Raw genomic sequence first — 15,700 nt, forward strand, 5'->3', positions numbered from 1 at the left:
CCAGCATCCGCTTGCCCGAAAACCATTACTCCAGCTTTCCCCCATCTGTGCCGCGCCCCAGCAAACACACGGGTTGTCGGGAAGCCAAGTAAATGACCAATAAATATTTTAATCACTGTTAAAAAAAATAAAAACCTTGTACTCCTACGACTTACTCCTTCCTTGTCTCCACCCACTCTTCCATGAGAACCGAGTTGGGAATTTCCACGGGAAGTGGGGGGTGGCGGGAAGGGACAGGGTAGAAATAAAGAGCGCATCCTTGAGGGGGTAGGTTCTAGGACAAGGGTGGGGCTCAAAGGCCTTGTCTCCACGACAACACAAACACAGACTTCAGGCACAGACTACAACCACCTGACCCCGACCCTGTGACTGCAGGATGTTCAACACACCCCCTCTCCCTCCCTCCATGTGCGCCCCACTCTGTGGAGCAGGGAAAGGAAGGGCTTAGTTCTGGAAATACCTTGGGAGGGAGGGGTTGAGTAGTAGAATGGGCGGGCGATGGTGCAACTGTGGTTCCCCTTCCAGAATATATACAAGTCCACAGAGATAAAGGAAGACAGTAAGTGTGGTGGGAGATCACCCGGGGGCCACAGCGCCCTTGCATCGTGCTCCTTATTCCCTTTCCCGAAAGCTACCCCACCCCAGTAGCCTGCCCCTTCAGTTTGCTCCTCCACCTCCACCGAAGCCCATTTCCACCTTGTGGACGCTGGGTGGGGACCAGACACGTCTACTGGACGGGGACGTGGTCGCACTCGCTTCGTCGCCGCTGCCCCCGCCCGCTCCGGGAGACTCTCTCTTGGACGGCAAGGATGGCCCCGTGGGCGTCCCAGGCCCAGGTCCGGCCCCGACCCCGCCCAGGCGGTGCCGGCGCTCACAGTGTCCTCGGTGGCGCATGAAGCTGTCTCGCCACATGAACTTCTTGGCGCAGACTCCGCACTCGTAGGGCTTGAGACCTGTGTGCGTCTTCATGTGCTCAGTCAGATGGTGCTTCATCTTGAACTTTTTGTTGCACACGGGGCAATCAAACGGCCGCAGATTGAGGTGCATGTTCACGTGCCGGTCCCGCATGCTCTTGTGGGAGAAAGCCTTCCCACAATGGCACAGAAAGATCTTATTCCCGTCTCCGCTGCCAGTCCCTCCAGGGACCCCACCAACGCTACCCGGCACACCCAGGCTCCCCACCGACGTGCCCCCCACGGTCACTGCCCCGTGTTCTGCTTGGTTCCCTGGTGGTTGGCCAGGAGCCTGTGAGGATGAGGATGAAGACGACGGGAAGACCAGGATCTGGTTGCCCTGCATGTCCAAGGGAAGGAGCGGTCGAGGAGGGTGGGAGGGGGCATAGGAAGAGGGAGTTGGCCCCCCCGAGTCATCAAGACCTGACACAGGACCCCCACCCTCATATGGGCCAAAGTCATTGGAGGACTCACAGAAGTTTACCTGCTCCTCCCCCTTGTCTGGGGGCTCACTCAGGGTACGGACATCACTGATGCTGAGGGTAGCCTCAGGCCCTCCCCCCACTGGAACCTTGGAGCTACCCCCTAGTTCTTCATCTTCATCATCCTCACAGGTCAACACCAGATCTTCCTCCTCCTCTTCCTCCTCCAGATCTGGGTCTTGGGGAACCAGGGGTGCTGGTGCTGGGCAATTACCACCTCGCTTCACGTATACCCAGTGTTTCTGTGGCATGATGCTAGGGGGTGTATAGGTGGGTCTCCGGAGCCCAGCCCCAGGAACCACTGCCCCCCTCCCATCCCCACCATCATCGCACAGCTCATCTGCCTCCAGCAGCAGCTTTCCAGATGTGGCCCCCCCACTGCCAACGACAGGGGCTGGGAATACAGGGCCACCTCCTCGACGCTCCCCACTGCCCACTGCAGAAGCTGCGAATGCCTCTTGGGAGGAAGATGAGAAATCAGTGGACTCCCTGGGGCTGAAGTAGTTGCTGCTGCTGGGAGATTGATTCTCACTGGCCCGGCTGGAGGCATGGGAGCGCGCAGAGCCCATGGTAGCAGGGGCCACAGTGCCCCCACTCCCGGATGGCACCCCAGCACCAGGGACAGTGACAGAGGTGGCTGCAGCAGTAGTGATGGTGGTGGTAGCTGAGGCCCGGCCTTCTCGGAGTAGTTCAGTGCACTTGTCCACAATGTGCCACATTTGGAGCACAGACCCCACTGTAAGGAAGTTGACAATGTCAGCAGCAGCCATGCTGAGGCGGCCAGTGTAAGCGGAGGCTAGAACAGTCTCAAAGGCGCCTGGGTCCATGACACTGGGCAGCGAGATGGAGGTCATGCCCTTGAGTAGGACCTGATCATGGAAGTAAGGGGAGGAGGCAGCCAGGACAGCCCGATGAGCCCGGAACTCCCGGCCCTGCACTCGGATAGACACATCACAGAGCTGGCCCTGCAGACGCTGCTGATTGAGGGACTCCAAGAGGGCACTGGTCACCTCAGGGAAGGACACATGTACCACTGCAGCTGCTGGCAGGGGTAGTGGGGGCGGAGCCAGGGACAGCGGCAGGGGAAGTGCTGCCCCACTGGGAGACAGAGGAGATGGCTCCATGTTGTGGAGGGAGGGGATACCCCCCCAGCCACAGGAACAAAGAAAGGAAGAGGGCGGCCGGGGGGGTCTCTGGGAAGAAAAAAAGAAAAGAATAATGATAACATCTCATAACGACACAGCCCGTTACAACTCAAAAATATGTTCACACTCATTATCTGTGTAACTCCCCACAACAGTGAGGTAGGTATTCCTCTCAACCCCATTCGACAGATGAGGAAACTGAAGCTCAGAAAGATTAAGAGACTATCCAAGGTCACACAGCAAGTGGCAGCGCCAGCAAACACAGGTATCTGACAAATCCTGTGCCCTTTCCTTGGAAGTTAGAGAAATAAGGTGCTCTTAGGGGCTAGAGCGGCTTCCTTCGGAATTATACCCTATTTCCCACTTACCTGAGAGCCTGACATTCCAAAATCTACCTTTCTGGTGTTTTGCACCCACTTTTTGGGAGGGGGCAGGGCAGCTCTGCTACTGAAAACCAACGCTGGCTCCATCTCCCCTCAGGGTATGCCCCCCAAGCTCCCTCGCCGACCACGCCCCCTTTCGCTCCAGCTTCTCTAGCCCCGCCCCTTTCCAGGCCCGCCCCCGTGCCCCGCCCACTATCGGGCCTTTCGACCCCGCCCCTTGTCTACCTCCGCCCACAACGGACCCCGCCCCCCCCGCTCCGTCCGAAGCGCTACCTCGGCCTCTTCTCCCACCCGGAAGGCGCCCCCCAACCTCGCGCGTCCCCGCTTACCGGGCCGCGCGCCCCCGGGCCCCCCCCGCCCCTCACTCGGCGGCCAGAGCAGCAACCTGGGCCCCTCCCGCCGCCATCTTGCGCCGACTCCCTCCGCCCTCCGCCTCCGCTCCGCCTCCTGCCCCTCCGCCTTTAAAGGCACAGCCGGGCAGCCCGCCCGTGCCGCTGGGCAATACTCGGCCGACTCGGCCACTTTGCCTTTAAAGAACCGTCGCCTCATTCCACCTTAAAAGATCAGGTCCCCTCCTCCGCTGGGAGCTCAGGACTTGGTTCGGCCGAAGCATTTATTCCCCTTTAAAGCTATAAGCCTGCCTTTTCCCATTGGCGATGGGTCCAGGTATCGTTCCCCAGGCTCCGCCTCTGAGCTGTGACCATTAGCTGGTTGGTGGGATCTAATCGCCCTCTTCCTAGCTCCTTACAGTGTCCCTGAAGCCCCGCCCCCTTTCTCCAGGCCTGGATTGGCCAGATAACCTTGAGTCGGCCCCTCATTGGTTTTTTCACTCCTACTGCACGAAGTGAAAAAGTAAAGTGTGTTAAGGCGGCTGAAGCACTTAAAAAAAAAAAAAAAAAAGTACAGCCTGAACAACATGGCGAAACCCTGTCTCTACAAAAAATACAAACAACAAAAACAAAAATTAGCCAGGCATGGTGGCACGCGCCTGTAGTCCCGGCTACTCGGGAGGCTGAGGCATTATCGCTTGAGACTGGGAGGTCCAGGCTGCAGTGAGCTGTGATCGCACCACTGCACTCTGGCCTGGGCGACACAGCGAGACAAAAAAAAAAAAAAGGCCAGGCTAGAAAGGACAGATCGGGACTACCCCGGGGATATTGGGCTAACCCTGAGCAAGGGGACAGCTAATGCCAATCTGTAACAGTAGAAGGACAAGAAAAAGACAGTGATACAGTAAGAAAAGAACTTTATTGTTTATTAATGTTTCTGTGTAAAACTTTAGCTTTTTTTCTTTTTTTTTTTTTTTAAAGAAACACCACCAAAAGGGGATTAGCTTAGTCCATCCCTTCCTCAGTCATCTGCTTCCCACCTTCCTCCAAATGCTATCCCAAAACATTCTGGAGGCAGGGAGAAGGGGAGGCAGCTAATCAGAGTCTGAGAGCACGATGATCTCTTCTGGATCGCATTGTGTGGCCACACTTGTCTGCAGGGAAGTGAGAGACAGAGTCAAAGAGATATGGAGTACAGGAGAAAAGATACAGGAGGATTTAGAGGATTTAAAACGGTGGGAAAAAGGAAGAGATAGGATGTGGCACGTGCAATATTCAGACAGAGCAGCTGAAACAGACAATGAAAGAGAACAAATTATCAGAGGAAACACGCCCTCCCCTTCTTACCTTGTAAGTACCAGGCCGAGGAGGTTGTGAATGGGGGGTTTGGGACAGCTGGGCTGGAGAAGGGATGCAGAGGGAGCTGGTCACCAGGCCATGGCTGGGAGAGTCCACCCTTGTGGAGGAATCAGCAACTGGGGCCAAGGAAGCCAAGGGGGAAGGTGGGCTGGGCAGGGTACATATCTTTTTCCCATTCTTCTCATGCACTGACCTTTGCCTTTCCACAGAGCTAGAAACAGAAACATAAATATGTGGAGGGGTACGGGAAGACTGAGGCTGGAGGGGGGCAGTCCAGTCTCTCCCAGCAGACTCAATTCCCCAATATTCCTCTCCGAAAGTCCCCTGCAATCCCTCCTTGGCTTCCCTCTTCCTCCTCCTGTTGTTATTACCTGTTTCCTAATGGCCCTGATCCTGTTTGCTTCTTCTCCTTCCGAGATTTTTTGCAGGGGGGACCAGAATCTCCCCAGTTGTGAGGAGAGACGCCTCCATTGAAAGAAGTAGAAGAGACCATGCCTGCCCCATTCTCTAAGACAGTGGTGAAGGGCTCCTCTGATTGCTTCCTGGAAGAGGAAATGTCTGTCTCCACAGAGGAAGGGGTATCCAGGGGCAAAGCTTCAATCTCTAGCTCAAAGAGCTGAGACACAGGGCTTTCTTCCTCCAGGGTCAGCTCCTCAGGCTGTTCTCCATTGCTTTCAGCATCTATGCTGGAGGGGACCAGGGGTTCTTCTGACAGTAACGATGGTGACACTATGCGTCCTTTGTTTTGCTGCTCCCCTGAAGACCTGCTGATCTGTTTGCCAGGTTCCAGGTTCTTTTCAGTGGAGATCTGTGATGAGGACATGGGGCTCTTGTCTCCATTGTTACCTGGAAAAGAAGAAAAGGGGAGAGGGTAGCCTGAGAATGAGGGGAAAAAGATACTGCTGAGAGGACACTAGGAGGAGGAAGGGAAAGGTTTCAAACAGGTGGCTCATGCCTAACAAAACAGAAATGACAGGTGAGGAGAATGTTCCCTTGACATACCTGCTGCTGCTTCTTCCTCTTCGTCCTCCTCTTCATCGTCCTCCTGACCCTCCTGCATCTGTTCCAGATCCTCCTCCTCTTCAGAATCTGTGGCCTCCTCCTCTTCTTCTTCTTCTTCTTCCTCCTCCTCCTCCTCCTCTTCCTCATCACTCTCCTCATCTTCTTCGTCATCTGTCTCAGCTCTGGAGGCAGAAGGGCACCCCTGGGATGCCATTCCACTAGGGCCCTGGGAGACAAAGAAGTTTCTCTAAGGAATCCCTTGCCCCAGAGGGTTTGGTTCTTGCATTCCTTCTCATGCTCCCCCCTATCAGTCAACCTGGACTCCCTGGTGGCCAGTGCAGGGGAAGGACAATGTCTCTCTGAAGGCTGTACCCCATCCACACCTCACCAGAATCCAAGGAGGCGTTGGGGGTGTCTGCAGAGTGGGAAGAGGTGCCTTGGAACCGAGCTCTTCTCTTTTTTCTCTCACCCTCCTCACTTTTGTCTTGCATCGTTGCATATTTGGAGATGACCTCATCCAGCCGACTCATGGCCAAACTCCGGTTTTCCCGAAGGCGCCGGGCCAACACAGGATCTGATAGGGCAGGGTCAGTGCCTACGTGGAAAGACATAAAGTCAGAGCACTCAGGCCTTGAAGGGACTAGAAGAGTACAAACCCTAGAAAGGACTAGAGAGATGCTCCATCCCCTCATACCTGACATATAAGGGTCACTGAGAGGCATCCCACCAACCCCCTACCTGGCCTATAGTCATCTGTGAGGTGGCAGCCAAAGTTGTAGATGAGATCGAGGTGACGTCGTTCCTGTAACCTGATGCCCACATCTCGGAAGGCATCCTGAGCCATGAGCTGGAGCTGCTGTCGGGGGAGGCCAAGGCTGTGTCGGGCAGCTGCCTTCTCTACAGCCCGAAGCACATCCCCATAGTCAGGGAAGGTATCAGGCCCTGGCTTGTTGATGAGCCGCTCAATGCGCCTGTTAACCTCTGGGTAGCGGGTGCCACGGTAGGGGATGCGCTGCTCTATGACACGGCCGGTCAGTGAAGAGCAGTCTTTCAGCTCACATAGTCGCCCAAAGAGGCGGATCAGCTTACGCTTCAACCGTGCCTCCTGCAGGTATGTGGAGTCTGGGTCATCCAATTCTGAGAGATCCAACTCCTTTTCCTGCAGCCGCCGGATCTCTGCCACATAGAGCGCCAGCAGCTGCTCCAAGCGCTGGATCTGCCGCCGGGAACCACGGGTCCTTGGGGCCTGAGAGGCAGTGTTTTCAGCATTTGTGGGGTCCAAGGAGAGGTGTGTGGGAGGGTTATTCCCAGAGGGCTCATTGGAGGTGGTGGTGGCAGGGGCCAAGTTCAGCTTCTTTTTGGCTGAGTGGGCCTTGAGAACAGTGCAGAGCTCATTGATGTAGACATAGAGCTTAGCTGGCCGGCTCCGGGCCCGAGATAGGACCCTAGAGAGGATGTTGCAGAACTCCGCCGAGGCCAAAAACAGAGAGTGGGCACGTTGCTGCCGGTTATAGAGGAATGGGACCACCTCAGGGTGGTCTGCTGTCTGCGTCTTACAAAGTTCAAGGAACTAGAAGGTTCAGGGGAAGAAGGCAAAGAGAGACAAGGGAAGGGGTTGAGAGAAAGGGGAGGTGGGGTTAGTGGGGAAGAAAGGACAGGAGAACCAGTCAGCCATCCCCCTCCCTGGGGTACAACAATCTTCCCCGCTAAAGCTCACCTCTTCGAACAGCTTCTCATTCTCCAGCTTGTAGCATTTCTTGCCGCCCGAACTACTGCTTCCTCTGGCCCCATGAGGCTCAGAGGAGCTAGGGGCTTCTGCCCCAGGTGAGGCCGCATTGGGGAGTGGGTGGGAGGGCCCTGGCTGAGCAGCTGCTTCATCTTCGTCATCATCATCCAGCACGATGATGCTGTTAGCGGTGGCCATAGGGGATCAAATCCCCCGGAGGGAGGAAGTGGTGGGGATTTCAGAATTCCTGCTGGAAGGGGATGGGGCCTCAGAATGAGCCCCTCCAGCATAGCCCCATCCCTTCACCTCACACATTTTCTGAACTCCTTGGGTTTCAGTAACATCCAGCCCTGACCAACACTGTCTTCACCACCTGATTTCAATAACCATTAGTTAGTTCTATATGCTTTTCGGGCTCTTCAAGTGGTGTGGGGGGGCAAGCCACCCCCACATCTTAAGTTGCCACCTTCTGCTCCACCCCTCACGTCGATTTCCGGTCTTTCTGTTGCATTTCCCCCCTATTTTCCGGTCTTTCTGTTGCATTTCCCCCCCATTTCTCAGAGTTGGCAAGTTGATTCTTCCTCCCACACTGCACCCCAAATCGTCCTGACACCTCCTTGCACAGATAACACACTCCTGTGTGCGCCACCTTATGTGTTTGCCCCCTCTGCCCTCAAACAAGTCAACCCCACACCCACCCCATCCTGAATGATCACCCCAACTCCTAGACTCTCTGAGGTGAAAAAGGTTCCCTCCCAACAGTCCGTTCTCTTTTCTCCTCCTTGAATTATCTCCATATTTCACCCTCCGATGAGTCTCCTCAAACTGGGGCTTTAGGTTGAAGATATTTTACCCAAGTCCCCTCCCTTTCACCCCACCCTAATTTTCCCCATTCTCTCGGTGACCTGCAACTGATCAAAAGTTCCCCCGCACCGCGCTACGCTCTCCCGATTCCTCTTAGATCCCAACCCTGGGTCCGGCCGGTCCGGTAGAAGCGCTTCCCGCCAAATCCCCCTCCCCCAGTTCAGCCCCCGGCCGCTCCACTCCCTTTCAGGGATAGGAAGGTACCACAGCTTTCCCCTCAGACTCAGCGCCCGGCTCTCCCCAATACTTCTCCCTCTATATCCCCGCCCCCGTCTCTGATCCCCGCACCGTCCGGCCCCCACCTCACAAACCGTCTCTGGAGGCGACCCTCGCCGCAGATCTCAGAACCTCGCATGGTTCCCTCCGCCTTCCTTCCCACTCCCACCGCAGGCCCCACTACGGACCGGAAGTCACAGAGTTTCCGCCTGCATGCAACTAAGCGCCGCCATATTGTCGTACGGAACACAGGCTTCCTGTGGCCGGAAGTGGCAGTAGGCCCGCCCCACGAACACCTCCAGTGCGGCCCACATAGTCAGCGGTCTCTTCCAGGTCGGAGTTTGTCTCCCCAAACCCAGGCATCCCAAAGCAGATGGGGGCCGCCATTTTGCCGTACGGCGCTGGCTACGCCCGGACCCCGGTGCGCAGCCAGTGGACCTCTTTTCACCCGGTGCTTCTACGACTCCGCCAATCAGAAACTTCCTGCCCAACCGCCGGCGAGTAGCGCGTGGGGAGGACCGAGCCTCCTTTCCAAGGAGGGGCAGGGGAACCGAACAGGGTGGATTAGGAATTGGGCTTTCCAAAGCTGCGCAGAGTTTCAGGGACGGGCAGGAGTCTCTTAAAAGGGAAGTAAAACCTTTTCCTTCAGTTGGGCTATTGGCAAGCTATCTGGCCCTGCTTTCCTGTCCCCCAAGGTTCGCGTTTCCACGGCTTATTCGGCTCACCCAGCCTCTTCCCCTGCAAGGGCGGCGCGCTCCTTGCCGCTGTCCAGCAGCTGCTTCTACTGCCAGGTGCTGCGTCCCGCGATCGTTATAACACATGCGTACAAATGAGCACAAGGCGCCATACAAGTGTTGTTATTATTATTACTATTGTTGCTGATTTGCTTTTCAAGCTTCACCACAGAACTAATGACCAGCCAGACCGTTGGGACCTGAATGGTTCTTCTCCAGAGCGGGTCCTCGAAGGGCTGTCTGTGCTGACCAGGAGGCCTTGCTTTGTCGTGGGAGGCCTAGGGTCTGCGGATGGGCGATGATGGGGTGGGGCTTGGAGGAGAGTTTGTGCAAATTGCCGCTGCGAGGGCTGCTGTGAGGCGAAATGAGGCTCATAAAATACTTTGGGTCTCCTCCTCCTCTTCGGGGAGACGGGAAAAAAGAATGAAGGATGAAGAAACAGATTTGATACCCACCTCGTTGAGTTTAGGGAGGCTGGAGGGACTCGTGGAGGCAAGGCTGGGTCCAGAGGTGAGCTTATGAGGAAACCAGAAACATTAACAGGGTCCCAATCGCTAAGATTCCCATTTCCACAACTGGTGGGCATCTTGCCACGTAACTAGGGTCACAGAGCTTATTAGATCCCTAACGCTGAGTCCTAGAATCGCAAACACCCGTCCGTTGAACAATCCCACATCACTTCTCGCCAGTCGTCAAAGTCTACACCTTTCAAAATGGGGAACATAAAAACTCTCCGCGGGGACTGGAACTTGGAAGATGTAAGGGATTTAATTTCAAGAACCTCAACTTTCCCAAAATTGGTCTTCCTAAGGAAACACCTGCAGTACAGGTTCTCATTCTTCACTTCTCCTTTTACAATAGAGTCACCCTCTTAAGAAAAAAAAAAGAATAGTTATCTTTTTTCCCCTCCCCCCTCAAAAGTATAGTTCTCAACCATGAAATCTCCTGGGGGTAATCTTACCTGTTTAAAATAAAGGGAAATGTATCCTGTTTCTTTTATCAAGGCACCAGAATACCACTTTTTCTTTTTTTTTCTTTTGTCTTTTTATTTTATTTTATTTATTTATTTATTTATTTTTATTTTTATTTTTTGAGACGGAGTCTTGCTCTGTCACCCAGGCTGGAGTGCAGTGGCGCTGACCCGGAGCTTGCAGTGAGCCGAGATCGCGCCATTCTCCTGCCTCAGCCTCCCGAGTAGCTGGGACTACAGGCGCCCGCCACCACGCCCGGCTAATTTTTTTTGTATTTTTAGTAGAGACGGGGTTTCACCGTGGTCTCGATCTCCTGACCTTGTGATCCACCCGCCTCGGCCTCCCAAGGTGCTGGGATTACAAGCGTGAGCCACCGCGCCCGGCTTTTTTTTTTTTTTTTTTAAAGGCAGGGTCGGCCGGGCGTGATGGTTCATGCTTGTAATCCCAGCACTTTGGGGGTCCGAGGCGGGCGTATCATGGGATCAAGAGATCGAGACCATCCTGGCCAACATGGTGAAACCACGTCTCTACTAAAAATATAAAAAAAAATCTGGGCGTGGTGGCAGGCGCCTGTAGTCCCAGCTACTCAGGAGGCTGAGGCAGGAGAACCGCTCGAACCCGGGAGGCGGAGGTTGCAGTGAGCCAAGATCGCGTCATTGCACTCCAGCCTGGGCGACAGAGTGAGATTATCTCAAAAAAAAAAAAAGAAAAAGAAAAATTAAAAAAAGGGTCTTGTTCTATCACCTAGGCTGGAATGCGGTGGTAGGATCATAGCTCACTGTAACCTCAAATTCCTGGGCTCAAGCCATCTTCCCACCTCAAGTAGCTAGGACTACAGGTGCACACCACCTCACCCGGCTCACCACCTCACCCAGCCAATTTTTTTTTTTTTAAGTTTTTTGTAGAGGCTAGGTGCGGTGGCTCATGCCTGTAATCCCAGAACTTTGGGAGGCCGAGGCAGGCGGATCACCTGAGGTCAGGAGTTTGAGACCAGCCTGGCCAACATGGTGAAAGCCCGTCTCTACTAAAAATACAAAAATTAGCTGGGCTTGGTGGCACGCGCCCGTAGTCCCAGCTACTCGCGAGGCTGAGGCAGGAGAATCGCTTGAACCCGGGAGGCGGAGGTTGCAGTGAGCTGAGATCAGCCACTGAACTCCAGCCCGGCGACAGAGCAAGACTCCGTCTCAAAAAAAAAAAAAAGGTTTTTTGTAGCGACAGGGTCTCACTGTGTTGCCCAGATGGATCTTGAGCTCCTTGCCTCAAGCAATCCTCCCACCTCAGTGTCTCAAAGTGCTGGGATTATGGGCATGAACCGCCACTCCCAGACTACTATCTTATTAAATATTTCTTTTTAATAGTTATAAAAATGTGTACGATGGGCCAGGCGCGGTGGCTCACGCCTGTAATCCCAGCACTTTGGGAGGCCGAGGCGGGAGGATCACGAGGTCAGGAAATCTAGACCACCCTGGCTAACACGGTGAAACCCCGTCCCTACTAAAAATACACACACACAAAAAAAATTAGCTGGGCGTGGTGGTGGGCGTCTTGTAGACCCAGCTACTCGGGAGGCTGAGGCAGGAGAATGGCGTGAACCCGGGAGGCAGAGCTTGCAGTGAGCCGAGATCGCGCCACTGCACTCCAGCCTGGGCGACAGAGCCAGACTCCGTCTTAAAAAAAAGGCCGGGCGCAGTGGCTCACGCTTGTAATCCCAGCACTTTGGGAGGCCGAGGCGGAGGCGGATCACGAGGCGTCAGGAGGTCGAGATCACGGTGGAAACCCTGTCTCTACTAAAAATACAAAAAATTAGCCGGGCGTGGTGGCGGACGCCTGTAGTCCCAGCTACGGAGAGGCTGAGGCAGGAGAATGGCGTGAACCCGGGAGGCGGAGCTTGCAGTGAGCCGAGATTGCGCCACTGCACTCCAGCCTGGGCGACAGACCAAGACTCCGTCTCAAAAAAAAAAAAAAAAAAAAAAGAACATTCTGTGCTTATAATAATTGTAACAGTAACTCCTCCAGAATAATTTTTAACAACTAGAATCTTACAATCACAAGAAAGATATTTTTCATCTCGATTAATATATATGTATATGCAGGAAGATGTAAAAGATTGGTCAATAAAGGACTTTCAAGTATAAAAGCATAAAGTTTGTGGGGAAGTGGAGTAGTAGTAGGAGCTCAAGGAGAAAAGAGGTGATGAAAGAAAAAAAGGAATGATTCCCAACTGGTAAGAACTTATTTATACTTTTTTTTTTTTTTTGAGATGGAGTCTTGCTCTGTCACCCAGGCTGGCGTGCAGTGGCGCGATCTCGGCTCACTGCAAGCTCCGCCTCCCGGGTTCACGCCATTCTCCTGCCTCCTGAGCAGCTGGGATTACAGGCACACAACACCATGCCCAGCTAATTTTTTGTATTTTTTTTTTTTAGTAGAGATGGGTTTTCGGCATGTTGGCCAGGCTGGTCTCGAACTCCTGACCTCGTGATCCACCCAGCTCCGCCTCCCAAAGTGCTGGGATTACAGGCGTGAAGCACCATGCCCGGCCATCACTATGATATTTCAATTCCACTGGACAATAAATGGTGATCTAATTGTTTTATTTTAAAATGTGGGGCCAGGCATGGTGACTCACACCTATAATCCTACCACTTTGGGAGGCCGAGGCGGGCAGATCACTTGAGGTCAGGAGTTCCAGACCAGCCTGACCAACATGAGGAAACCTCATCTCTAATAGAGATACACAAAATTAGCCAGGAATGGTCGTGGGCGCCTGTAATCCCAGCTATTTGGGAGCTGAGGCAGAAGAATCCCTTGAATTTGGGAGGCGAAGGTTGCAGTGAGCCAAGATCACGCCACTGCACTTCAGCCTGGGTGACAGAGCAAGACTCTGTCTCAAAAAATAAAAAAATAGGCCGGGCGTGGTGGCTCAAACCTGTAACCCCAGCACTTTGGGAGCTGAGGCGGGTGGATTACCTGAGGTCAGGAGTTCGAGACCAGCCTGGCCAACATGATGAAACCCCGTCTCTACTAAAATTACAAAAAAATTAGCTGGGTGTAGTGGCGGGTGCCTGTAGTCCCAGCTATTTGGGAGGCTGAGGCAGGAGAATCGCTTGAACCTAGGAGGCAGAGGTTGCCAGGAGCCAAGATCGCACCACTACACTCCAGCCTGGGCGACACAGAGAGACTCTGTCTCAAAAAAATAAATAAATAGGCCAGGTGCGGTGGCTCACGCTGTAATTCCAGCACTTTGGGAGGCCAAGGCGGGCAGATCACGAAATCTAGGAATTAGAGACCAGCCTGGCTGATATGGTGACATCCCGTCTCTCCTAAAAATACAAAAATTAGCCGGGCATGGTGGCTGGCGCCTTTAGTCCCAGCTACTCGGGAAGCTGAGGCAGAAGAATCGCTTGAACCCAGGAGGCGGAGGTTTCAGTGAGACGAGATGGTGCCACTGCACTCCAGCCTGGGTGACAGAGCAAGACTCCCTCTCAAAAAATACATAAATAAATAAATAAAATGTGGCCAGATGCTGTGGCTCACTGCCTATAATCCTAGCACTTTGGGAAGTTGAGGTGGATGGATTGCTTGATCTCAGGAGTACAGACCAGCCTAGGCAACATAGTGAGACCTCATCTCAATAAATCAATAAATAGGCTGGGGGCAGTGGCTCACGCCTGTAATCCCAGCACTTTGGGAGGCTGAGGTGGGCGGATCACTTGAGGTCAGGAGTTCCAGACCAGCCCTTGCCAACATGGTGAAACCCCGCCTCTACTAAAAATACAAATATTAGCTGGGCGTGGTGGCACACACCTGTAGTCCCAGCTATTTGGGGGCCTGAGGCAGGAGAATCGCTTGAATCTGGGAGGCAGAGGCTGCAGTGACCAGAGATCACTGCCACTGCACTCCAGCCTGGGCAACAGAAGGAGACTCTGTCTCAAAAAAAAAAAAAAAAAGAGTTCAAGACCAGCATGGCCAACATGGTGAAATCCCCATCTCTACTAAAAATATAAAAATTAGTCGGGCATGCTGGCACACACCTGTGGTCCCAGCTACTCAGGAGGCTGTGGCAGGAGAATTGCTTGAACCCCAGAGGCAGAGGTTGCAGTGAGCTGAGATTGCGCCAATGCACTGCAGCCTGGGCAACAGAGCAAGACTCCATCTCAAAAAAAATAAAAATTAAAAAAAATAATAAAATGTGAATATTTTCAATATGCCAGAATTACATCCTTGAAACAATTTTTATTTATTTTTTAAATTATTTATGTATTTATTTATTTATTTATTTTTGGATGGAGTTTCGCTCCGTCACCCAGGCTGGAGTGCAATGGTGCGATCTCGGCTCACTGCAACTGTCTCCCGGGTTCAAGCAATTCTCCTGCCTCAGCCTCCGAGTAGCTGAGGCAGAGAATCAGATGCCCACCAATTTGCCCGGCTAATTTTTGTATTTTTAGTAGACACGAGGTTTCACCATATTTGCCAGACTGGTCTTGAACCCCTGACCTCAGGTGATCCCCCTGCCTCGGCCTCCCAAAGTTCTGGGATTACAGGCATGAGCCACTGTGCCCGGCCACAGTTTTAATTTATGATGAAAATTTTTAGATACCTACTTAAAGATATATGAAGGAGTATATACTTCTTCAAAATTATTTCCCTGAGTATAGGTGCAGAATTTAAGACTGCTGCCCTGGCCGGGCGCACTGGCTCACACCTGTAATCCCAGCGCTTTGGGAGGCCAAGGCAGGCAGATACCTGAGGTCGAAGTTCGAGACCTGCCTGACTAACATGGAGAAACCCTGTCTCTACTAAAAATACAAAATTAGCCGGGTGCGGTGGCGCATGCCTGTAATCCCAGCTACTCAGGAGGCTGAGGCAGGAGAATCCCTGGAGGCAGAGGTTGCAGTAAGCCAAGATCGCGCCATTGCACTCCAGCCTAGGCAACAAGAGCAAAACTCCATCTCAAAAAAAAAAAAAAAAAAAAAAAAAGACAGCTGCCCTAAGCTATCCAAGCATCTCCTCCACAGCCCCCAACACTCCCATTTCCCTCCTGTCTCCCCTCTCACCTCCTTGGTGGGGAAAGAAGATGTTTATAGGAAAGGTGGTCACAATTCCAGCTCCTCCTCCTTCTGAGGTGTCCCCAGTAGCCAGTCCCCTAACTTTGCCCATGGTAGTGACCACAGCAGCTTACAAGCAGCCTCCAGCATCAGCAGTGTCAGGAAGAGGGCCAGGAAGATAAAGAAAGCCTTGTCCAAGGCACGTCGCACAGGACCCCTGGGAGGAGAGGGACCCTGGGCAAATGCCAGGAACACATCCCCCTCGTCCACATCACCTTCCTCTGCCATCCTGACTCACAGTCAGACAGCTGGCTGGATCAGGGGGCTAGGATGGAAGGCCTTGCTCAGCACTGCTAGGATTAAGGGGCGTGGCCGTGGCAAGTCCTGCACCTGCCAGTCCTGACCTTAATTCCCACACCTAAGAGAAAAGAGAGAGGACCCTGTGAGCCTTCGGATCAATTATTTGAACATCCAGTGTGATGTGAAAGGTC

At 53.4% G+C, this 15,700-nt stretch overlaps 3 protein-coding genes across 9 annotated transcripts; all 3 read right to left on the reverse strand.

The window, feature by feature from the left end:
- Positions 1–82: 82 nt before the first annotated feature.
- Positions 83–3,384, reverse strand: ZBTB22 (zinc finger and BTB domain containing 22). Of its 2 annotated transcripts, none has more exons than XM_032140566.2 (2): positions 3,293–3,384; positions 83–2,628 (listed from the first exon to the last, which is right to left on the reverse strand). In XM_032140566.2, exon 2 carries the CDS (start codon positions 2,557–2,559, stop codon positions 658–660), a length of 1,902 nt encoding a protein of 633 aa, XP_031996457.1. In that variant the 5' UTR covers positions 2,560–2,628; positions 3,293–3,384; the 3' UTR covers positions 83–657. The 2 variants fall into 2 exon arrangements, with proteins under 2 accessions (XP_031996457.1, XP_058288472.1); XM_058432489.1 differs by lacking the exon at positions 3,293–3,384 and adding an exon at positions 2,949–2,964.
- An 808-nt stretch (positions 3,385–4,192) lies between these two features.
- DAXX (death domain associated protein) lies at positions 4,193–8,704 on the reverse strand. 6 transcript variants are annotated; one of them, XM_058432485.1, is made up of 8 exons: positions 8,546–8,704; positions 7,371–7,629; positions 6,392–7,223; positions 6,037–6,248; positions 5,654–5,879; positions 5,023–5,497; positions 4,845–4,862; positions 4,193–4,580 (listed from the first exon to the last, which is right to left on the reverse strand). In XM_058432485.1, the coding sequence occupies exons 2-8, from the start codon at positions 7,575–7,577 to the stop codon at positions 4,568–4,570; spliced, it is 1,983 nt and encodes a 660-aa protein (XP_058288468.1). In that variant the 5' UTR covers positions 7,578–7,629; positions 8,546–8,704; the 3' UTR covers positions 4,193–4,567. The 6 variants fall into 6 exon arrangements, with proteins under 6 accessions (XP_058288468.1, XP_031996465.1, XP_031996466.1 ...); XM_032140574.2 differs by having other exon boundaries at positions 4,193–4,446; positions 4,640–4,862; positions 8,546–8,703; XM_032140575.2 differs by having other exon boundaries at positions 4,193–4,446; positions 4,640–4,862; positions 7,371–7,626; positions 8,546–8,690.
- Positions 8,705–15,257: 6,553 nt separating this feature from the next.
- Positions 15,258–15,497, reverse strand: SMIM40 (small integral membrane protein 40). Its single transcript, XM_032140576.1, has one exon. The coding sequence runs from the start codon at positions 15,495–15,497 to the stop codon at positions 15,258–15,260; it is 240 nt and encodes a 79-aa protein (XP_031996467.1).
- Between the last annotated feature and the right edge of the window lie 203 nt (positions 15,498–15,700).

Source organism: Hylobates moloch, unplaced genomic scaffold, assembly GCF_009828535.3.
Source record: "Hylobates moloch isolate HMO894 unplaced genomic scaffold, HMol_V3 SCAFFOLD_20, whole genome shotgun sequence".
Classification (NCBI taxonomy): domain Eukaryota; kingdom Metazoa; phylum Chordata; class Mammalia; order Primates; family Hylobatidae; genus Hylobates; species Hylobates moloch.